This window comes from Wyeomyia smithii, chromosome 1 (assembly GCF_029784165.1).
Source record: "Wyeomyia smithii strain HCP4-BCI-WySm-NY-G18 chromosome 1, ASM2978416v1, whole genome shotgun sequence".
Classification (NCBI taxonomy): Eukaryota; Metazoa; Arthropoda; class Insecta; order Diptera; family Culicidae; genus Wyeomyia; species Wyeomyia smithii.
The window spans coordinates 165689388-165714986 of record NC_073694.1 but is presented as its reverse complement, the minus strand read 5'-3'; the positions used below and the strand labels follow the sequence as shown (position 1 = coordinate 165714986).

Here is a 25599-nt window from a genome sequence, read left to right as displayed (position 1 = left end):
ATTCAAGATGCACGTCAGAAAATAAATAAAAATGTCGGGTACGAGCAGTGAATATCCAGGAATCGAGTTTTGACAATTTAACTCCGCCCAGAAAAAGAAAATTTTGACGTAGGACTACGTAGGAATATGAAAACAAGAAAAAATGGTCAGGGTTTGAGCGCTTATATTTCAGTCATTATTTATCAGATTATCGAGTTTTTAGCAACAATCGATCAGATTTTTTTAGGGTTGAGTTTATGTAACAAAAACAAATTGATTAAGATACTTTTGAAATATTGGTACATAATCAGCAAACAATCACTACCTTACTTCCCAAGCACAGTCGACACTAAAATAAACAACCGATCTGACTTGTGAATGGTTTGTTGTTGTTGTTTTACTCGCTCTAGTACATACGCCATGCTTACCGAAAATTTTTGAAAGGTACCATTCAAACATTTAACCATCATTTTCATTTCAAACCCGTTCCGGTGTCATACGGACGCTAGGTGCTTTCACGATCAGGAGGAAAGGCAAAATAGTACCGGTCCCCTCGTGTCGGGTTTCACCTGTATATCTAACGGCTGTTAGGAAGTACTTGGTAGCTGAAAAAATCCAAAAATGGCTGGAAGCTCTGCCAGAAATAACCAGAGAACAAGAATCATCGGTAACTTACACCTTTTATTGCCCCAAGACGTTACAAGACATTACAAGGCGTTGTTGATAGCGGTAAAAGCCTTACAAGACGTTGCTGGTAGCGGTAAAAGCCACGCAAATAAGCTTTTAATCGAATTCTAGCTCTTTTTCTTAGTTTTTATTTTTTGACCGCGGCCGGTGCAGCTTTCCAAAATGTTTTACCTTGATATAAAAAGTAATATTCAAACATTTTACCATCATTTTAATTCCAAAGCCGTGCCGGTGACATATGGACGCTGAGAGTTTTGTATCACAGTTTTACAGCGATAGCAGTTTCGTTTAGTGAATAAACGAATATATTGAGAATCTGTACCAACAACTCATTTCTCGCAATGTTTCGTCACATGAATATGATTTATAAGCCAGAGGCGTCTCGTCCACCTGTTCAACCTGTTCATAGGACAGGTAGACAATCTCAGAAAAAAGTGATTTTTTCACATTTGTAGAGTGGATAAAAAATCATCGAAGGTAATTTATTTGTAATTTCAATGTTATCCCGAACATTCTTATTTTATTTTCTACATAGTGGAAATTTATGCACCATGAAGAATGTAACCTGATGGGCTACACTTCAGACTACGCCATACAACTCACACGAAACGCAACCCACACGGCCACACGCAATAATGACTACCGTTTGTTCAGACCTTTCGCCTGAACTAACCGTCGTTCAACACTTCTCTGCACCTTCAAGTGCGGCAGGATGCAGTCATTTATGCTCACCACTACTAATGCGACGCCTCGCGTAAAAATGACATTTTTGGTTCAAACTTTCTGCTGAACAAAAACGATATCAGCGAGAGAAAACATTCATTACACACCACCTCTCTTCAGTGTCTGGTAATCTGTTTCGTTATACCTTTCTGTTTCTTCTCTCGACGTCATTGAAATTTGAGAGAGACCACGTGGCCGCGAGAGTTCGCAGATCCATCTTAAAGCTTTCGTAGTGCAAATGAAAAACGAGCAAATTCATTCATTATTTCTGTCAATGTGGTGGAATTCTTCCGTCGATGTATAGTTTCATTCATACCTCTACACCCATTTTGTTCATTCGAAAACTTGAACCTCGCATAGTCCGCATAGTATACGTTTGTCTTCTTACGCGCTGCTTTCTTTTTAGTTTAAAATTTTAACATCGTCAAAGGAAACGCTTTAGCATTGAACTAAGATTTGATAAACAAAGATAGGTTTTTTACTCATGCGAAAAGTTTCGAGGCAAAAAGATCATGAACATAATTTTAATTATCGTTGGACAAAACCTGAATGATACTGACATTGCATATCACAACGCCATCCGTCGAGCTAACTTTTCTAGTTCTTCGACGGATCAAGAGTTATTTACGACTAAAACCGATCATTGAGAATTATGATGTGATAAATGTGGAAAAAGATTTCCTTTATGAAATGATGCAGATATCATTATTCTACGAGAAAATTATCGGAAAACTCGCGGTCATTATAGACCGTAGAATTTCTTTGCCATATAGAGATAAAAGTTTTCGAAACTGTTATCACGATACTGTTGTTTCAGTGTTGCAAATGTTGATTGAACAGGTAGCCCACTTGGTCACGCGTCGCCTCTGGTATAAGCGCAATTCTTAGAAGTGTGCGAAGAACCGGCAGAAGGCGATTTCTCCGAAGCAACGAAATATAGAAAAATACCGTAGTCCTACGGCATGCGGTCGTGTCTTGGCTATCACCCTCCTATTATTTCACAAATCCGAGTAACAACCGACTTTTCAGAGATAACCGAGTAAGATATGAAAAACGCAATGGAACATAAATTCCTGAGTTTGTGTGAATTCAAAATCCGCGATAAAAAATGGACAAATTGCCAAAACCACTCAAAAAAGCGAGTATACTATAGAAGAAGAATTCGATGAAACTGCTCTTTTAGATGTTTAAAATCACTCGGCCTAGAGGTCTCGATGTACGATACTGTTCTAACAAACCAGTCGTTGTGTGTTCGAATCCCGGTTCGGGAGATACTATTATTGTCAGTAGGATTGCAGCACTAGCCCCACATGTGATTTGTTTACTCATCGTTGAAGGCAACAAATGCATCTCATAAACAAAAAGGTCAAGTTCGACAGCAGATTCACGTCGGCAACGCAAAAATATCAGTGTAAAATGTACAGTGATATTTTTGCTGAAGGTTTTTATATTGTGGCGCCAGCACTAAACTAAAGTACGGAAGTCGGACTTCCGACTTCCGAACTTTCTTTCGACTTCACAAACACATATAGCAACTGCGTGTTCACAGAACATGAGCTGCGGGAATGATTTCAATGTATTTGTTTCTGTAAGCCGGACTGACAGCGCAGTGGCGGCTGAGATGGTTGCAGTGTTGCGAGAACAGCAGAAATAAACATCGGAAGTGAGCCTGACTGCCAGTTTATCAGTGACGTTTTGATAATTTTTATTTAAATGCACAATAGTAATGTTAACTGTAACATAAATTATAGTAATGTATTCAACCTAGAGTAGTTTGGTTTGGAGAACTTTCAAAGCTCTTTATAGAATGTGTGATATATTGTAAGTGTTGTAAGTGCAATTTGTAACATCAATCCACTAGCCAACGTTTCACCACTAAGACACATCTTCAGGGGATAATATGAATCGCTCGTTCCTCGCTCAGATTCTTTTCAGAAGCTTTTCTGTTCTGACGTCATAGATCGAACGAAAATTTCGAAATGCCTCGGGTGAACTAAAACGTCAGCGTAAACTGCTTCTGCAATAAATTTAATTTTTAATTATAGGACACTAGTAACGCGCTAGTCACCAGCATCTGTGCAGTGAATGGCAGCAGCAGCAGCAGCAACAACAGCAATAGGGGCTGATTAGTTTCTAACACGGTTGCAATAGGTGGCAGGGGCTGATAACGACGAACCAATTGGCTCCGCTGGATGTCGAACGTGTGTACGTATTTCGTTTTACTAGTTTTTTTCTTATTTTTTCTCAAATGCAAATATGTACTCTTATCGCATGCTTTGAATCATGTGTAAGTGTGCGCGCATGATGGGTGATGTGGGGGGAAAAAAGGATGCCTTTCTGAGGGTGGCGTCCGCTGCCCTGTCGTTTGTTGTGTAGTTAAGCGATTCAAAAAGCATAAATAATCGAAAAAGTTCTTTGATAGCCCCATACACTCACTTACTGGTGGGGTGTTAAAAGTCGAGATGAACTTGCGGAAAACGTTTCAAGTCGCAAACTTTGGCGTCAATCGTTGATACGATGATGGATGAGTTTGGCGCAATATGAGCAGTCCGCATACGCGCGTGCGTGTGTTTGTGCAATTGTGAATGTGTTTGCGTGTTTGTTCAATGGATTGTGGGCGACTGATAACCGAAAATTAGAACCAACGGCGCGAGAGCGATAACACTGCTAATAGTGACGATGCAGAGGGACGATAAAATAGATGGCTGGTAATGCTGGGTCTGTGATGGAGCGTGGCGATTGGCGGGCGGTGGGGGTGGTAAGAACAATTAGAGCTGAATGATTGATTGATTTCGGTCAAAAGCGTTATGCAGCATCAGTATTATTTTTCTTTCGGTCCTGATAGTTAGCTATCATGCACACGGATGGGAAATCAAAAGTAAATGCAATAATATGGAGATGATGGCGACAGAATGGATCGTGAATGGAGGGGTAGGGACGTTTGGCCGGGAAGCGGGATATAAAGGAGGAGCACATTCTGAATGTGACGACTTACCGTTGGTGCTGAAGTGCGAACGCTTGGAGGTCCCATCGTCGGTACCGTCGTCTAGGGGCCGTTTTCTGGAATCGCCCAGTTCAGGACTGGGACAGGTCGTATCCATTGCGGCATCAGCGGCCATAATTTCAACACTGTCTTCGTGGGAATACACTTTGGCGGCTTTTAGTTAATTCCGGTTTCGACAGAAATGGTCAGCAGCTGTGGTTTGAATAATTATCCCGCGAGAGCCGCTTGATTTAGCACTAGTTACAGGGCACTTTCTCTACCCTAAGCGACCTACTGTTGCCTGGTGGTCTTGGGATTTTCGTGTATCAAAGTGGGCCCCGTAATTGAAACGTGATAGTCTCAGTTGGACACTCTCACTGAACTGCTGCTACCGCGGTGTGATTTGTGTGCGTGTATGGGATGTGTTCTGCGTGCGCCCTTTCGCGGTCTATTGAACTACTAAATTCTCAAGTTCGCTCCCTCTCTTTTTCTCACGCGTTTGCTCGCACTTTGGGCTCTCTTTTTTTCTTGACGTTTAGCTTGTGACACTTCCCGTGCAGAAATACTGCGCGAGAAAAATTGATTTCACGAAATTTTCATAAAGAGTTTTCCAGTGCATCAAATCAACACTAGCAGCACCACCATTATCCACAACAACTAATATCCACTACAGCAGATCTGGATATAAACTAACCTTTTCCACTCGCCACTAGTGGAATAGGGGCTTCGCTCTGAGGGGGGCGAAATCTGCTTTGACGAGCTCACATAGGGGTACAGAACTCTTCCACGGTCAACTACAAAATCACAAAAATCCACTTTCTGCTGGGAAGCCTCTTGCTGTCCGCTTTTTTTTTCTTTTTCGCACTTCAAATTTTATCACACATGCGAACGCGAGTCGCGACACCTATTGCGCAAGTGCACCGTTTAAAACATTCACACACTCAGCCTGCGAGCGCGAGTTCGTCTGCCGATGAATGCGGGGCTCTTCGCTCACGTCTTCGTTGTGTTTCCTTTTTTTACTTCTGATGTTTGCTAGTTTTCGTTCTCTTTTGCTTATTATCCGTTCCTTCACACACCAGCCACATGAAAAATTGAACACTGCTAGAGAAACGCTCGCAATTGACGACGTGTGCGAAGCAGCAGCGATGAGAGTACTGACTGATTGAGAACTAACCACTGACTGCGAGGGCGAGCGTCGTCGTATGCTTATTGCGGTTGGCCGAGCAAGCGAGGACCATTCAAATGCACGACTGTGTGCTACGCGGTCGCTCAGACTCAAACCTTCCGAACCGGACCCGAACACTTTTATTTGCTGGGGTTTGTGTCAGGGTTGCCACTAGGTTATAAATTTAATTTGTTTGTCATTCCGTGTGACGAAGAACTACTTTTGCGATTGATTTTCGAGGTGTATACAATAAACAATCAGAAATTGACCTGATGATTTTTTTGTGAGACAGCGCAGACAAAAATCTAGTTCATTATTGAATATCTGTAAAATGTTGTGCCTTGTACGATTGGCGCGTTACCGAGAATCGGGCAAAATTCAGATCCATCTAGCATAATGGCAACTTTGCATATGCTTACCAATCAGTGTATGGTGTAGAGTGCGCGATTGAGTAATTTGTGGCAGACTCTTTTCATTCCACATGTAAGCCCCGATATTTATCTGTTTCTCTCCCTCTCACGTTCGCATACGTCACTAAATAAATTCATACGCTAATATCTTCACATAGCTACACGCGAGAATATTTTATCTTTATTCACACTCCATCAATCGAATGGATTAAAATTTAAGTTGTACACACTATGTATGTAAGGGAGGGTTCTAGCTCGCGGTTTCGAACACTTAAATCGATTTTTTCACGTCAATCGTCGATAATCCCGTTTCTGTGAACAGAAGAATGCGACCGATCTGAGCAGTAGTGCCAAGTTGCATTTGTGTTGTGTTGTTAACATTTATTGCACTCACACACAGGGGCACGCAAATCTATTCAATGAATCATGCACCCTGGTTGAGCGACTCGCGCTAACAGCGTGGCCGGAGAGTGAGTGACTTCAAATGGTTAAAATATTCTCTGTGTTGGAAAACACATCGGTGCGGCGGTGTTGGACAGTAGTAGAGAAACATGAAGTTTATTTATGTTGGGAAGAGGTCCGCATCGACTCCGGATGGCGAAATATACGTACAAAAGCACAAAGTAAATAGAGAGCAGGTAACGTCTTGCGGATAATTCTCAAGTCGGGTTTTAAATGAATAAACTTTCGATTTGATAGTTCAGTAACTTATTTTACTAATTATATTTTTGAGCAAGGCAAATTGAACAGGGTTGCCAGTAGGTTTCACACACAATGTGGTGTTTATAAAGACTGGTAATAATCTGGCATCAATCATATATGCCACTGTCAGTGATACTTCATCAATCATCAATGGGAAATGTCTAAAGGCCCAAGAACAATGGATACAATGGATGCGTTGCGTTGACGTTAATTTGACTGAAAATGTGTGGGCTAACTGTCAAATTACCGCAAACGCAGCCGCAACATATCCATTGTGTTTAGACCTTAATGCCGAATTCGTTTTTGCGACCGTGCTACACCGTCCCGGACTACACTGCAAAGCTTGAAAACAGCCAAACGAAACTACACTCAGCTGTCAGATTAATTTATCGAAAGAAACATCTTTTTACCTGCCTGTGTTTAAGCCAAGGCCGCTGTCAGATGTCACTTCAAAACATCTTTGTTTTCCAGAGTAGACTTTCAATATACCGCAGACGACGAAGTTCATAGGGTTCAGGTCCGGTGAAGTCACCGCTTATTCCGAGCTCGAAATTAACCCTGGAAAATTTTCCACAATCAAGAGTTGGGTTTTCTTTGCTTCGTAAGCAACCGCCTATTGGGAAACTCAATCTTTGGTACCAAAATAACAACGTGCCAATGCACAATGCACAATGGTCCAGAAACTAAATTTAGGGTAAAATTTGGGTTCAGAGCTCTATAGCAACATTTTAGAGAAAAACTTTCTTCTACAAAGTTGTTACATATGATAAAGCGCTCAATGAAAAATTATCAAAAATCAGGGTGACCAACATTTTCGATGCAATCAAGTATCTAACTTTTTTATCTTTGTAGATAGAAGAAAAATTTGTTCTACAATGTTATAGCTCCATCAATTTTAAGTAACTTTGTAAAAAAAGTTTTTTTTCTATCTTTGAAAACAACCGATTTATATTGAAAAAAACACATTTTACGCTCTAACTTTTTTATTTCAAGTTTCATCCCAAAACTGTCTTCGAACGACTTCTAGATCTTTTTACCTGCCTGTGTTTAAGCCAAGGCCGCTGTCAGATGTCACTTCAAAACATCTATGTTTTCCAGAGTAGACTTTCAATATACCGCAGACGACGAAGTTCATAGGGTTCAGGTCCGGTGAAGTCACCGCTTATTCCGAGCTCGAAATTAACCCTGGAAAATTTTCCACAATCAGAGTTGGGTTTTCTTTGCTTCGTAAGCAACCGCCTATTGGAAAACTCAATCTTTGGTACCAAAATAACAACGTGCCAATGCACAATGCACAATGGTCCAGAAACCAAATTTAGGGTAAAATTTGGGTTTAGAGCTCTATAGCAACATTTTAGAGAAAAACTTTCTTCTACAAAGTTGTCACATATGATAAAGCGCTCATTAAAAAATTATCAAAAATCAGGGTGACCAACATTTTCGATGCAATCAAGTATCTAACTTTTTTATCTTTGTAGATAGAAGAGAAATTTGTTCTACAATGTTATAGCTCCATTAATTTTAAGTAACTTTGTAAAGAAAGGTTTTTTTCTATCTTTGAAAACAACCGATTTATATTGAAAAAACACATTTTACGCTCTCACTTTTTCATTTCAAGTTTCATCCCAAAACTGTCTTTGAACGACTTTTGGAGCTTTTTAAGAGAAACAATTTGCAATGCTGACATCGTAAATATCTCAATTTTACTCAAAGTTATTAATATTTTTCATCAAAAATATGCGTTTTTCATTTGTATGTCATTCTTTTTGGGGCAAACATAAAAATTATATTTTGGTCTCATTTTGAAGAGCATACTTGACTCTATAAATGAGGTAATTTTTAAAAACATGTTATTTTTTTCAAATTTGAGTAAATTCAATTTAAAAACAAGACAAAAATTTCAATAATTTTATACATTATGCATATAACATATAAAAACACCCAGATTAATTTTTTTGGTATTTTTTCTCATAAGACAGTTTTGAGATGAATCTTGAAATAAAAAAGTTAGAGCGTAAAATATGTTTTTTTTTTCAATATAAATCGGTTGTTTTCCAAGATAAAGAAATTTTTTTTTACAAAGTTACTTAAAATTATTGGAGCTATAACATTGTACAACAAATTTCTCTTCTATCTACAAATATAAAATAATTAAATACTTTTTTGCATTGAAAATGTTGGTCACCCTAATTTTTGATAATTTTTCAATAAGCGCTTTATCATATGTAACAACTTTGTAGAAGAAAGTTTTTCACTAAAATGTTGCTATAGAGCTCTAGACCCAAATTTCCCCCTAAATTTGGTTTCTGGACCATTGTGCAATGGTTTGCGAGCTAGTTCCCGGTATGTATTATAATCCTCCAGGTATTAAAATCAGCGGAGTCCGGCCATCAAGGATGGTTCTGTACCAAACCATCACCGATACTGGTTTCTGTCGGCTGGTGGCCGTCACCATGTTAGCATAAATCTGTTACCTTTTTGGTAACCAAACTCTGTCGTTCTGCTGATTCACGAACTGTTGTACGGTAAAGAGTTTCGCGTTGGTGAACACGATATTCTCCAATCTGTCTTACACTGCCCTCTTTACTAGCACCTTTGTTTTTTTTACTCGTTTGGTTTGTGCCTCACCGAAAGGTATTAAACCTCCAGAAAGTTGTAGGGCTTGGTCTAAAGTTCAACTTTTAGGATCTGATGGAGACTTCGATCAGATACGTTGAGATTCACCGCCAATTTTGTGACAGTCCGCCGAGGATTGCGCTTAAGGTTCCTTAAGATGTCAGGTAATTTCTTCCATACCGGTTTTTGGTACCTACAGGGTGCGTCAGGAAAAAAGCGAGTAAGTTTAAGCTCTCACTAGGCACTCCGATAAGTGTTTGAAAGTGAATCACGGAGACGTTTTTTTGGCCAAAGTATGTTTTATTTGTTCAACATACTCTCCTTTTAGGTCGATACAGCGAGTCCAATGATTTACTAACATTTTGATACCGTCCGAAAAGTACTCGATCGGATGGTCTCCAAAATACGCCTCAGTTTCAGCTATGAGCTCCTCATTTGGGTAAAAACGCTTACCGGGGAGCTATCTCTTCAGGTTAGAGAACAAGTAATATTCGCTGGGGCCAGGTCTAGTGAATACGGTGGCAGAGGAACCAATGCAAATCCGACTTCATGCAATTTTGCTTGTGCAACTAAGCATCGTTTGGAGCAATGAACAGGCGCATTGTCGTGATGATAAAGCGTTTTTTCTACTTCAAATGAGGTTGTTTTTCGGCGATTTCAATTTTCAATCGGTACAATAATGATGAAAATACGGAGGTCATAACCTTTCCGGCCCATTGTTGCGTTTTTGGACACTTCGGAGCATTTTGGCCCGGTAAAACTCATTGCTATGGCCTGTTGTGTTGACACAGGAGTATAGTAATGGATCCAGGTTTCATATATAGTTATGAATCGGCGCAAAAACTCGGTCGGCTTACGCGAAAATAATGCTAAATTCTACTTGGAAGTCGTCACACGAATTTGTTTTTAGTCCACTGTGAACAAACGCGGCACCCATCGCGCGCAGAGCTTCTTCATGCCCAAAACTGAATGCACAATATTGTCCACGCGTTCCAATGACATGTCTATAGCATTAGCTACGTCTCTCTATTCCACTTTGGTAGTAGTGTTTGATCAAAACTCGAAACCCAGATTTTTTCATATTAAGCATAAACATAAACTTTTCCGGCCCATTGTTGCGTTTTTGGACACTTCGGAGCATTTTGGCCCGGTAAAACCCATTGTTATGGCCTGTTGTGTTGACACAGGAGTATATTAATGGATCCAGGTTTCATATATAGTTATGAATCGGCGCAAAAACTCGGTCGGCTTACGCGAAAATAATGCTAAATTCTACTTGGAAGTCGTCACACGAATTTGTTTTTAGTCCACTGTGAACAAACGCGGCACCCATCGCGCGCAGAGCTTCTTCATGCCCAAAACTGAATGCACAATATTGTCCACGCGTTCCAATGACATGTCTATAGCATTAGCTACGTCTCTCTATTCCACTTTGGTAGTAGTGTTTGATCAAAACTCGAAACCCAGATTTTTTCATATTAAGCATAAACTCGGAGGTCGCTTCTCAGTGCTGTAATTTGTAAATGCGTAAACATAAATGGCTGAAGTTTTAACAGACGCCATTTGAAGGATCAAGCTCGACAAAAATGGTTCACATTAGTGGATACTAATGCCATCTCTTGGAGTTTTCAGGTACTTATCAGATTGCCTAATTAGATGATTTTATGTAACTAATGTCTTATTTCTGCTGACAGTGCATTTTTGTAATTATTCTATGTATAGTACAATCAGTACAATCCATCAAGAAACTAGGAAGCCAACTTTTCTGAAAAATCGATGCTAGTAATCATCATAGTAGACTCGCACGCATCTTCCAGGGCTAGATTAAAACGCTACTTAATTTCGGAGCGGATGAGCAGTTACGAGTGTTTCGTTCGTAAAGATACATGTTTTATTAAAAAAAGAAGAAATTATGACCCTGTTCTTCAACGAAAAACTGTTTGGCATCGATGCTGAAGTAATTTGCGGATGTTCCGGGAAAGTGATACTGAAGTTCCAAATAAAACATCCGATTGGTTCTACTGTTGAACTGTTGCGTCCAATAGTTTGGAAATGTCGCATCAATGAAAGCTGGTGTTACCAATACCGAAATGTTACCAATACCAATACCGAAGTGTATACTACTATTTCAAAGAACCAAGTGCATCCCTGGGTGCAGGCCTGTTTCTCTTACACTTAAAATATTTTTCATGTTATAGTTACCGGAAAAGTTACGTGAAAAGTTACGTGACATACTCAACTTTGAACAGCTATAGCTCTTTTTAGGGACATCCTAGCTCTTCAGTGTCTTCTGCAAAGTTGCTCGGCATCTAAAATGATAAACTTTAACATAATGTAGTGCATTATTAGATTATTATTGAGTTCTCTAGAAAGGTAAATGCAAAAAAGTGGGTTTCCCATATAAATTTTCATACAAATTTGAAATGCAATGCGCCAAGCGGAGACAAAACCAATCGACTCCCGGTAAGTTAAGGGTTGTGTGGGGCCCCAAAAGGAACCAAAAAAACTTGGTGCTGTAAAATCGATCACTTTTCCCCACCCTAGTAGACATATGCCTTTTATGTGAGTTTCACGTAGAATTTATCTACTGGTGAAGTGAAAAGCATTTGAGTATCTGATAGCTATCACGTTTTATGCAACGTTCAATTTTCAATTATTTCTCTAATTTTTCAAGAGATAGGAGATGGTTTTCAGAAATCACAGTAATATGTTGCGTAATATGTCGCTCGGTTATGCAAATTCGTCTATTCGTAAATGAATAAAACAACATGAAAACTGATAATTATTATGACATTCGCTGGCAATAGCGTTGGCAATACTGTCCGCTGCAGCTGTTTGTGTTCGGGCAACTCCTCCACATCAGAACCAAAGCTGTATGAAACCTCTAAGCTCGAGCCTCGACATTATCAAAATTTCGCGAAAATTTACTTATTTACAAGCCATCGAGAAATTCTGTTTTATGTTCTGACACTGAAACAGACAACAGCTTCGCCATTTTGGTTTCTGGATGTTTTCGCACAGAGAATTCACGCGATACATCCTGTTTGACGTTGTCAAGCATGTAGATGGTACGTGATAAACCATGGTATGTATGTGATTTTCACGTAGATGTTATGTTTGTCACATAAATTATGCAAAATGACAGAAAATGAATAAGTGTATGAAGTTTCATGTAACAATAACGAGAAAATTATTTTGAGCGTAGGATCAATACGTTGTGTTTCTCTTAGGATGGAGCGCCATGTAAAATCGAATAGGACCCAAGTCAACTAGTTTGAAGACTTTGCAGTTTGTTATGACTGGCACGTGGTTTTCGATGCCTGAGGACAGCGCACGAAAGGCACGCTCTGTTTCTGGTGTTGAGGATGTTATTGATAAAAATGGAGGGCACATTGAGGTAATTATTTTGAAAGAATTTGATGAAGACAGCTGAACTCGAAAATTTTGATATAAAAGCTTAAAGTAGTTGAGAATGGGATTTGAATGGGAAGAAATACCATAAATTTTGCATTTTTTCCTGTCTCACCCTGTACTTTTAATCTCCAAGTATATTTTTACTCTACGGTATACAAAACTTCTGCAAACACGAGAATCGGAAAACTCACAAACTTTGTCCTTCTGTCATTTTCCAGTTCGGAACTAGGCAACCACACGTCTCTGTTCGAGATCGTTTTTTCGAATAATGCCTTGTTCACACTATAGCGGATATCATGTGATATCACTTGTCTTGATATCAGAATCCTTACATCCAGTTTTAACAGGAAATTTGGTGTATGACATTTGAAATCAAGATAAGCGATATCACATGATATCCGTTGTAGTGTGAACTGGTTACAAGAGTAACACATACATCTACTGACAGCTACGACACAGTGAAAATAAAGCAACGGGGGGTCGTTTAATGCAGTTTCGTGTAAAACGTAATAATGAGTGTTGATGTAAAGTAACAGTTCAGTTGCCGGACCCTGTATTTTCGAAACAACCGAAATATATGAATTTCTTTGTACGATTTGAAACGTTCCATTGAAAAGGAAATTAAAAATTTTGTTTCGATGATATTTTTGCTGTACTAAAGTACATGTACCGAGAAATGCGATACTGTACGATCACTCCGTCTATGGGTCATCATCAAACGGGAAATGCAAAGTGAAATATTTTTTTCGCTATTCTGGCTTGAGAGACAGACCCGAGCGGGTCACTGCATGCATGCGTTGCGTGTGTGAATCATCGATGTATTGTCTGGGTTTGCTGTGTTTTAGTAATACTTTTATCTCATTCGTACCTGCTTTAGGGCTGTACATGATGACAAATGAGATTTACGTAACGTAACGTAATTATTCCTACAATGGTCGCAGAGTTGTTTGTCGTTATTTGCCTAGTTAGCCCACGTAACTGTGTACAATTCTAATAATGAGTAAGGTTGGGTATTATTACCTTAGGTAAAATCATTATCATTAGTTCTTATATACGATCATATTTAGATTCACGGCTACTGTCGTTACCGGTTGTTTGCTGTGATCTAATTTCAGATTTTTTACTTCACCTCTGTACACACACATAATACAGGTAAAGAAACACCGAGAATCGGAATGTTCCTTGGTAGACAATATTCGCTACATTCGCGATGTTTTTTCAAACATAGACCGAAGCAAAAGTACGTGAAATGATTGCGATGCGCATTTGTTTGTATCTACTGAAATAAAAAGGTAACAGAGGATGAGTTGGAAATGGGAGACTTCGTATGCACGCAGTAATATGAAATGTCCCGAATTAATACGCTACTGAATGATGTTCTGATCGCGATCGTCGTTGACCGAAAAAAGATGGCGCTAGTACTATTTTCAACGAGTTATTAGAATGTCCGAGCTTCTGAAATCGGAAGAACGAATCTTTTTTCTATGTGTAGTATCGTTGGCCTACACACGGAAGCGGTAAAATGGGTGGAATAAATCAGTCTCGGCCTTTGTAAATTCAGAATCAAAAAATGTCCCAATGGTTTTGTGGAGTGTGAGGTTTCACGACAATTTATCGTACCGTACCGCAACTGTGCTTACTCTTTAAAATTTTTGGTAATGACTTTTAAAAACTGTAATAACGTTTAATAACGAGTTTTCGATGTTTTCAGTTCGATCAATGAAACACGAATGTTACGTTTGCTATCACAGCCATCGTCACTGTCATGGTCAAGTAAACAAATCGTCGATCATCTCAGAACCCGGCAAACCCGTATTGTATCGTGAATCGTGGATCCCGGTGCGCACAATTATCCCCGACTTTTACAGCCTTCAATCACACTATTAACAATATAGAGAGAAAAAATTGCGAGCTCAACCTTTGCCGTTTTCACCCACTCAAACCCCTAAGCAGTCACTGCTAGCTCACGTACAGGCAGCCCTTGGATATTGGGTGATTACGAGTTTGAATGGCGGTTGCGTTCGAAAAGATTATCGAAGTCCATATTGTTCGTGTTTTACTCGCCGGAACGTACCAGGGACAGGTTGATCTATTCAAATCTCCACTGATGAGAACATCATTTTTCCGTATTCAAATAAACACGTTCGACCGCGTGCCAACCAACCCGCCGGTCACCGCCATCTTCTTCATCATCATCGTCCAGGTGGGCAGTTTGAACGCCAACTTAGCTAGCTGTGAGTTTGCATTGGGTGATTGCTTTGAATGGCATGACAAAGCAGCTGCCTGTTTGGACCCCAAGTATGATGACAGTTCTACAAGGTATGCTACATTTTTGTCTATCCACGCACACAAACAAATCTCGTTATGAAAAATTTCGCGTTTTGTATGGAATTCAGAACATTTTTGGAAATTTCTCGTTTTATGTTGTTTTATATCTGATTTTTTTGGTTGGAGAGTGAATCTCCAGTTGAAACACACTAGAAATTGATATTAATTTAGATTTAATGTGAAAAATTGCGACAATATGTCGAACTAAAATATATAAAAATGCTATATTTCTAATAGTTGGAGCATATTCTTAGTCATTGTCATAGCTCATGACTTTTGTTACTGTATGAAACATAAGCGACTCTATTTAGAAGCGCTATTAGACTACAATAAAAAAACGAAAAGTGCAAAAAGGTTACCGGCAAATTGATGAAAAACAGCATATTTTACCTAAATCGCAGCATGTTTATGTATTCCCCACAAATAAAACATGTTTCAACATCATTTCTATAACTTTTTAGGAAAGTATGTTTTATAAGTTTAGTTTAAAATGCAAAATCATTTCAAATTTCATACAAAATTGGAAAAAGTTCATAACGATCACTAATACTAACGCATCGACGTGAATAGCATACCTTGTAGAACTGTCATCATACTTGGGTTTGGACCAAGGTCAGTATGAATGTACGAAACGCAGGATTTTTTTTGCTTCCCAAACTGTCTGCCAATGACGAGCAACTAATCTCTCGAAGGTCTCTGAAATCGAAAGGTTCTCTTATCGCTCTCTGGATGTAAGCTCTCCGGGTTTATCGCATTGTACGGTCGTTATCAGTTTATTTTCCCGGCTGACTCAAGCCACACAGGGTAATAAATGGTTCAATAACTCATTTTATTTTTTTTGTACGATTATCTACGCCCGTATGCATTATTTCGTTTTGCCTCTCCCAAAGTGTGTTTGTCTTATCAAATTACTTCCATATGCGCAACCGCAGATAAGAGTTTCTTCGGGCCACTGTGTGTTATACCGAAGCTAGCGGTCGAGTCTGCAACAGGGGATTTGTTTCACATTTTTCACCAAACGCATTTATAGTCAAAATTTGCTACCGCTATGTGTCGTTCTACGCATATTTGTCACATGTGATTTCTGTCCATTATCATTTATGTCACCGAACTGTAACAATAACATTGCTTGTTCTGATATAGCAAGAAATATACAGTCTGTCTCATCGATGGTTTTCAAAGCTTATTTTTCCCACTAACATAGTTTGGTCACAGTGGTTTTCCGGTTTCAAAAATAAAAGTAAACATTGTGTGATCATAGAAGTTTGACACATTTTTAATTTTATTGGGAACTTCCAATCTCGTGAGCGTTATTTGCATTCGAGTGAGTCACATCAATTTGCACCATTCCCCTGAACATAGGAGCATGAGATAACAGAAATATGTAGGGAGAGTCGAAAACGCTCGGATTCAGTAGGATTATTAAGCCCTAATAAAAAATAGCAAAAATAGGAAGCAATGAAAGGAATTATGCCTGTATTTCAGATCATGATGATACAGGGGAGTTTCTTTCGGCTTCGCAGTCTTTAAAATGTGAAAAGAAAACGATATTTTTCTCTTACACCGACGTTTCGAATAATATATATTCTTTATCAAGGCTCTACAAGTAAATTAAGATCAAAACGATTTTTAGAAACAAATACATAAATTATGCACATAACATCATTACCGAGAGGACCATTTTCCTGTGAAGTGGTTCTTCGGCTAGAGCATTAATTGTCAAAACAGAAAGTAATCATCCTAACAGAACATCCAAAAATACATTAAATTAGCTAGACATGATATTAAATACAATTCATGCTTCTTACGTTAAAGTGTACAGTTTTTAATTTGTTTTTTTTTTTTTTTTTTTAATTTGCATAATGTAAGAAGCATGAATTGTATTTAATATCATGTCTAGCTAATTTAATGTATTTTTGGATGTTCTGTTAGGATGATTACTTTCTGTTTTGACAATTAATGCTCTAGCCGAAGAACCACTTCACAGGAAAATGGTCCTCTCGGTAATGATGTTATGTGCATAATTTATTTATTTGTTTCTAAAAATCGTTTTGATCTTAATTTACTTGTAGAGCCTTGATAAAGAATATATATTATTCGAAACGTCGGTGTAAGAGAAAAATATCGTTTTCTTTTCACATTTTAAAGACTGCGAAGCCGAAAGAAACTCCCCTGAGTAAACTAACAGTCGATAAAAAGTATAATGATGATACAAAAAAAAAAAAATAATAAAACTACACAGTTAACTTATATAAAGTCTTCCCAGAAGAAATGACTGATGGGTTTCAAATTTCAAAAGCGAACAAGCTATTTCTCATTGCATTTGAAATTTCCAACAGGGGCTATTTAAAAAACCCTTATTTTTCTATTGTTAGTTCCTCGGTCAATTTGCTGGACTTTGTTTTTATTTGTGGAGGAACAGAAGAAGTATTTCTTGCTGAACAGATGCTAGAACCACTGCCCGTAATTGCATACTGACGATACTTGTCAGAAACGATAAAATTGGATTCAAATATTTTAAAATGCAATACCATGCGTACCTTACCAGTCTGTTCCAGGCTGAAGTATCCTTTGCTTTTCGGAGGAGTCGTCTCCGTTTAATTCGGTACATGGCGACAGCTCGCCAGCCATGTCGTTTGCGGAAGATTCGTAGATCGTCTTCCACTTGATCGAGCCACTTTGCTTGCTGCGCGTCTCGTCACCTCGTTCCAGCCGGTTCGTTATTGAGGATCATTTCCACTGGGCTGTCGTCCAACATCCTTACGACATGCCCAGCTTCTCGTTTAGGTGATAAGTGGTTTTTCCTGCGGCTGATGCAACGGTTCCTACTGCTCTCCACCGCAGATAGTACGCAACACCTACCGTTTGAAAATCTTGCTTTGGTCTTCCACGAGTATGGTCCAAAGTAGACATGATTTCCTGGCGTCGACGAGTTCCTCTGCTGGTGTCGTTATCAGCAGTCACCAGTGAACCCAGGTAGACGAACTGGTCTACCACTTCGATTTCCCTACGGATAATCTTAATTCACAGCGGAAGGTTGATCCTCTCTTCTCTGGAACTTCTCATGTACTTAATCTTCGACGCGTTTATAGTCAGTCCAACTCGTTCGGATTCTTCTCAAGGGTTCGTGCTACGATATCAATGTCTCCGGCGAAGTTAAAGAGCTGTACAGACCTCCAGAATATCGTGCCACTCGGATCGATACCTGCCCTACGTATCATACCTTTCAAAGCGATGTAAAATAGCAAACACGATAATCCAGCCTCTTGTCGTGGCTCTCTTTGAGATTCGAAGGAATTCGAGAGTGTTTCCGAAACTTGAACTACGCACATCACCCAATGCATCGTCAACTTCATCAACTATGTCAGTTTATCCGGGTTTAGGGAACTATCCATCTAATTTCACTTTGAAAAATCCCAATTCTAGTGTCGATTGGAAAACCCCCCGCTCTGTGAGAATTTGTTGAAAAATAACGCTCCAAAACCTCTTTTTTATCTTAGAATTTATAGACGTAAGACGTACGAAAAATATTGATAGATGATTTTTAAAGAAAATGAACCAAGGAATCCATGGAAAAATATATTTTATGACCAAAAGTGTTGCTGAATAGATTGAAACCTACATTGGTCTTTTTCGGCAAATGCAGCCAATTTCATAGTTTTATCGTGCTCCTCGGAAAATTTTACGTAAAGAACACCTATCATTCCGAGGTAATAAGAGCTAACTTGAAGATATCACATTTTTACGAGAATAGCTTTAAATTTTTTAATTTCAATTCAACCCAAAAAAATGATTTTTAGAATAATAAGACATCTTTTCTTCTTCTGCGGTAGTGTTGCCAGTTTCTCTCGTTCAATCCAGCATGAGATATTCGAATCAATGATTTGTAAGCTTAACGAAAAGATTTAAAACAAGTTGTTCCTCAAATATGGCGGACCGAGATTCTTTTTTGAAACAAAAGGGGCAAACAATTATACCATAGTGGTTAACATTAAATGGTTTTAGCATTTTCAGAAGTATTTCGTTGAATGAGTTTGCCTAATATATTTATGCTACAGCCGCTTCACGGAAGGGGGCATAAGTTTCGCTGTGCGTATGCAAGAACACATCATACTATGTACGATAAGAGGAGCAGAGAAAACGATGGGTAACGATTCGTCAAGACGAGAAAAAGAATTGAAAATGAAGAGTGAAAAAACCCACAACACTGCTGCAAAAGATGAATAGAATTTTTTTGGATTCCTTTATAACCAGGAAAATCCTAATAATCCTTTTTTTGGATTGTTGACAGACTTACTTACTTACTTTACTTTCATGGCGCCAGATCGTTAAGATCCTATGCGGAACCCAGAATACGCCTCCACAAAACTCGGTCTTTGGCTGCTCCTCTCCAGTCTTCCTTTACACCCGCTGTTCTGACATCCCCGTCGACAGCACACATCTAGCACGTGCGGGGTCTGCCTTGAAGTTATCAGCATCTATCGGATTCTTTGCTAAATATTATTTTAGCCGGTCGCTCATCCGAAAATATCATCGTGTTTGTATACTTCGTACAGTTCGTGATTCATGCGCCTGATCCACACCACATTGTCTAGTTTGCCCCCGAGTATTGATCGCAGGATTCTACACTCGAAGACCCCAAGCGCTCTTCGAGGATCAGACTGCTAGCACGCGCAAATTTCGCACGGATCTTTAGGCTACGGGACCTAAGCTGGCTGCGAAATCCGTAATAAGCCCTATTCGCTGCCGCAATCCGTTTTTTCACCTCGCGGCTCACCTTCTTGTCACATGTCACCAAAGTACCAAGATAAACAAATTCGTCGACCACTTTGAAAGAATCCCCATCCACTTTCACTGAAGCACCAACACCCGCAGCGTGGTACTCTCTGCCAGCCACCATGTATATCGTTTTGGCAGTGTTTATGGTGAGTCCAATTCTTGCAGCTTACTTTCTGAGATCTGTAAAGGATTCCTCAACTGCTCTAGGGTTAACACCAATTATATCGAAATCGTACACGAAGCCCAGAAGCATGTGGGAACTCGTGATGATGGTGCCGCTTCTTTGCACACCTGCCACGAATTGCAGCTTCTAAAGCTATGTTGAACAGCAAGTTCGAGAGCCCGTCACCTTAGCTCAGACCATCTAACGTCACATACGCGTCCGAAAATTGGTCTGCTGTCCTCACGCTTGTTTTGAAACCGTCAAGCGTCGTACGTAACAGTTTATTTAGTTTTGTTTGAAAACCATTTTCAAGTATAATTTGTAACAGTTCGCTGCATTTCACTGTATCGTACACTGCCTCAAAGTCTATACACAGATCATGTGTCTGCAAGTTGTGTTCTCGAAGCTTGTCGAGGATCTCTTTCACTCGAAAACCGCATTGGTATTCTCCTACAAAGGCTTCTTGCAACGGCCTCAGTCGATGGAACAGAACACGGGAGAGAACTTTTCAGGCGGAATGCCTCGATAATTACTACAGTCGAGTCTATGTCCCTTCTTGTAGATAGGGCATATGAGCCCTTCCAATCAGTCCGTAGTTGTTCTTCAAATCATACCCTACGGAGTTTGAAGAGCTCGGCCGGTAAACCGTCCTTTCCAGCGGCTTTGTGATTTTTCAGCTCTTTGCAAGCATACTTCACCTCGTCCAATGTTAGTGGATCCACTGATTGTCCGTCAGCCCCAATTCCTGTTCCCCTCGACGACCTTTCTCACCGTTCAACACCACTGCGGTAATCAGGTTTCCCTCCCTGTACTTACACATGGCAGGTATTGGCACGGTCCGATTCCTGTTAATCGTTCAATAGAAGCTCCTCGTGCCGTACCTGCTGAGGCGATTCTCCGCCTCCGCGAGGGCGCGATCGTAGCGCTTACGTTTCTTACTGCGGTAAAGCCTCTTTCGGCTGCTCTTGCCTCCTGGCATTTCTCTCGCATCTCCCGCATCTCACGCGTCACACGGTTAGCTGCTACTAGGCCTGGTTTTTCTCTCCCATCACCTCTAGAAACTCAGCATCGAACTACCAATTAAGCGTGGTTCCCATTGTAATGCCTATCACTTCTCGCGCTGTTTCGCTGACCGTATCATTGATGTGCTTCCACTGCTCGTTGAGGTTTACTCCAGCTGGTCCGTCTATCAACTTTCCCAGTACACTCTGCAGCAGCTACTTTCGCTAATGACCTCTGGATGTCCAGTGGTGGTAGAGTGAAGGTTTTTTCTGCCAATAACGGGACGAAGGAACTCCTCTCGTTCCGCACAAGTCGGACATTTCCGATGACGATCTTTATGTGTTGTGGGCACCCACCATACGTTTTCTCAAGGAGCTCCTTCGCGTCGTCGGTTTCATCGTCGTCGGCGCGTACACGTTGATAAGGCTGTAATTGAAGAATCTGCCCTTGATCCTCATTACGCATAGACGATCATCAATAGGCCTCCATTTAATGACACACTTAATTTGGTTTTCTACTAGCACGAAACCGAAGCCCCGTTCCGCTAAGTCGCCGCCACTGTAGTAGATATGGTACTTGAAAGAACTGCCTGCGGTCGGATCAACCGCCTGGAACCTCTTGTATGGCTGCTACCTCCAATTTTGCCTTCCGTAGCTCTCTGGCCAACTTTCCCGCGCGTGCCGGTTCGAGCAGAGTCCTAACATTCCAGGTGCCAAGTTCCCAATCGTTGCCCTTTTTCGTTTGCCTAGGTCTATACCGAGTGTTTTGATTCGTATCATTCTCTGGATTGTGATTCAGATTGTTTATTTCAGCATGCTGCCTCACTAGGGCTGCGATGCGTAGTCTCGCGATGGGGCTGCCGCCTTGGGTGTAGCTGGCGAGACACCGCATTTCATAGTTCAGCCGTCCGCTCCGGATCCGTCGCTGTTTGAGTCGCCCCTAACCTGGAGAATAGAAGCTCAGGCAAGCTGCTCTCTAAGGAGAACAGCTTTCCCTTCCCTGTCCGCATGCGACCAACAGTTCACCGATCTTCCCTTGGTTGATCGTATCCCAGTCGTTACCATGTGGAGGTAAGGGTAGGAGTTGCTGGGCATTAAACTTTGAACCACACTGGGGTCCATTTTACGGGTGTACTGCTGCTACGCACTACCCAGCCGTTTACCAATCGGATTGTTGATTGACGCTTTCAAATAAGAATGATTGTGTGAAAATGTAGTATCTCTAAACTAGCTCATATTACCTCGGGATGATAAGTGTCAAATTTGAAATAAAATTGACATTCGCCGAATGATGCAAATTTAGTTTTAAAAGACAAACCAGATAGAATATGGTAACACTTGCGGTCAAAAGGGGGTTCTGAACAAAACATGCGAAAATGCGGACAAACGTGTCAACTACCTCCTTTGATTTGGCTCAAAATATGGAGAATTATTCATAAGGTCACTCCGAAGAATTCTCCCATTCTTTTGATAAAAGTGCAATTTTTCGTCCAAAATTCTATTGAAAATGTCTACAGAAAATAGTTACGAAATACGATAAAGTGGGAATGATCGAAGCAAGCCAGGAACGAAATCGGACGTAAAAATTTTCGCTCGCGTGTTAGTCAAAAAAAAGTATTATATGATAGTGCGTATCCGTTACAAATGTTACCGCAAAGTGAATTTATTTTCGCAATTTAGGAGTGTTGCGTTGTGGGATTTCTTGAAAATTTGGATGATGGATTGATGAACCTTGCCTGGGATCGTGAGTGTTGTGCTCCTGCGTTTTAGTGTTTTTTACAGTTTCTAGCGCACAAAAAGTTTGACTTGCGAGTGTGAAATGCAGAGTATGTTTACGGGATTGTGAATATACCAAAAACCCGATCTAAATCGCGTTTATATTGCTTTTTGTAGTGATTTATAAAATGTCCTCTAGTGTAATTGTTATTGCGATGTGCGATGTTCTTTTTCGGATCGCTACCGGCAAAAATACCACACACACATGTGTGGCTTATAATATCGGTTATGCAAAACCAGTGTACGAAGAAGGTATTAGAGAGCAGAAACGCGAGCGCGTGAGTTGTTGGTGGTTGTAGAAAGCTGAAATGTGTGTATAGGATAGCTGAAAATGCCACACTACTTCAACATAACCTGCCGAGTCCAATAAAGAAAGAAAGGCGTGAATGTCTGATACGAGGCGATAACGGTATGATGCCTGTACTGAAATTGTCAGAGCAGAGCAGACTAAAACCGATGTTAAATAGTGGCTACCAAGGAGGAAGAAGTGGATAGGATAAGTACTATGGATCTTGAACTTTTTGCATTTTTATAATGGTTAGGGGAAAACGGAACAAGGTGACCTACAGACGGAGAGCGGTTCGGTGAAATCATGCTGACCAAATCAAACACTTCACAATCACATCAAAAATCGCTTTTATAAGCCTTACTAAACATAATGATGTTCTTTTGGTACCTCATCTTGCTCCGTATTCCCCTGTGTTGAAAGGTTCTGAATGCGAGCTTTGCTCAAGAGAAATCAGAATATGTATCTGTGTGGTTGTAAGAATTACGTGAGAGATACACAGACGAACTGGCCTTGTGATCTAATTAGTGAGCCTGTGTGTTGAAAGGTCGGCGGGGCGCACGCCGATGGGGCGGCTGCCACACCAAAAATTGTACAGCTCGCCTGTTTTGATGTTGACGGTTACCTTGACGGTGGGTGCCTTGTCGGTTCTCTGACATACAGGTTCACTATGATCTAATGAATGCGTGAGGGTGTTGTGTGAAGTGACTGATGTTGGTGTGCGTTGCGTTGCAGATTTTGCTTGCGTAGCGTGGTAGATGAGAGATTTTTTTTTGAGCAGCAGTTTCAAACAACATCCGCTTGCTAGATGTGTGGATTTGTCCGCAGATCGCAGGTTATATATTTATATACATTCAAATGCAGATATTTGCAGTTTTTATTTTGGATCTTTAGCAGATTCTTTCTAATTTTGAATCATTGAAGATCTTTCTAAAGTATATCTGGCACATTTGGCAGAAATGTGGCATGAAACATGAAAAAAATCAAACCTGCTACCTTTCTTAAACTTTACCTCTCAAATATAAGAATGCCATGGAATAATCTGCACTTCTCATATCTCTATGATATTTTCATCATTCAGCAAACTCAAAACAAGGCATAGATTGTGGGTATTTCGTCAAGTTTTATGATTTTTCTAGCTTTTGAAAAATACTGTTACATATATTAAATTTTTAAGTGATTATCTGATGTCTCGTAAGTCTACGTGTTACGAACCTATGCCGGTCGTATTCCGATAATGACAATTTTGGCCAGTTTTTGAATTCATTAGGTTACTTAGCTCATTCCAAATTATATTACAAGAGAAAAACGCGTTGTAGATCTTATATCCTCTAAAATTGCGGTCGGCTTACAGTTTCCGAATAAAGTTTAACGTCTTACGAAATAAAGCTACTCATTGATTCGTGAATGGGTAAATTAAGGTGTTACTAAGGTAAATTACGATACGTAAGGTAACCGAAATTACTTAACCTCCACGATTCGCTTGTATCCCGTCACTGCAAGTATGATGAGGTTTCAAACATGTTGGCACCTGGCGCGCTTTCGTGAGTTTATATATCGAAGATCGCACCACTAACCTCGGGAAAGTGCGTGCACGTCGGGTTCAAAATTGGAAGAGTCGGTCAGTTCCTCTATTAGTACAAAGCTCGTTATTCCCGTCGTACTCCTAAAATCCTTAATCAATGAAACAAAACGTCTTAGATAGAAGATAGGTTCGCGAAAAATATCTTAGTGGACGAGGGCCCATAAATACCGCCAAGAGTTTTATCGCATATAGAGAAGAAACGCGGCAAACAACTAACACAAAATTCCTATACCCGTGGTGCTTGTGGAGTGTGCAGGAGTATATCCGGCCTCTAGTAACAACAAGTATCGAACTAACACCCCTTTCCTTCCTTCCTTTGATCTACGTTCTGGACCGGCAGGCGTCGGTACTGATCAGCATGCAGGGGTTATTGGAGATGCACATCGAAAAGCTAAATCCCAAGCAGGAATCACTAAATTCGATTTACAACTCCAATCGATCCTGATCAGTAACGAAGTGGCAACCGGTGGTGATCAATCAAGCTCAAGCTCAAGCAAGCTCAAAATTCTATTGAAAATGTCTACAAACAAACTGATACATTAAAAGCAAAGCCTTGGTGCTACATTCCGTATCGGAATTCGACCTTCTGTTCTACTATACACAGACTTCGCAGCCGACTGTTAAGTGTACAGGACAATTGCTACGATCCTACTGACACTAACAGTCTCTCCCGAGCCGGGACTCGAACATACGACGACTGGCTTGTTAGGCCAGCATCGTACCTCGAAACCAGCTGGGAGATAAAACTAATACATTATTTTCGAAAAAAATCAGGCGAGAAATTCAACAAAAATTTAGACCATTGAGAAAGTGGTTGACTTCAACAAGGTTGTTCAGAGGGTCAAGATATTTTATTTGGTACACAGTTTGTTTTGCAATTCGACCGCAACACGGTGCTTGTGTGCATGTAGCTTTGAAAATTTTGAACATTACTTATCTGCTGCGGTTTTTAGGAAACTTGTTCAGCAGGTCATGAGGAATACTTTGCTGAAGACCACAGTT

At 40.2% G+C, this 25599-nt stretch overlaps 1 protein-coding gene across 1 annotated transcript in view; it reads right to left on the bottom strand.

Annotated features, from left to right (window-relative positions):
* LOC129717741 (RNA-binding protein Pasilla) overlaps window positions 1-6284 on the bottom strand; it is a 141796-nt gene extending 135512 nt beyond the window's left edge. Inside the window, exon 1 of the mRNA XM_055667863.1 lies at window positions 4385-6284. Coding sequence (XP_055523838.1) covers window positions 4385-4508 — 124 coding nt within the window. The 5' untranslated portion in view covers window positions 4509-6284. The remainder of the gene's footprint in view (window positions 1-4384) is intronic.
* Window positions 6285-25599: the final 19315 nt, after the last annotated feature.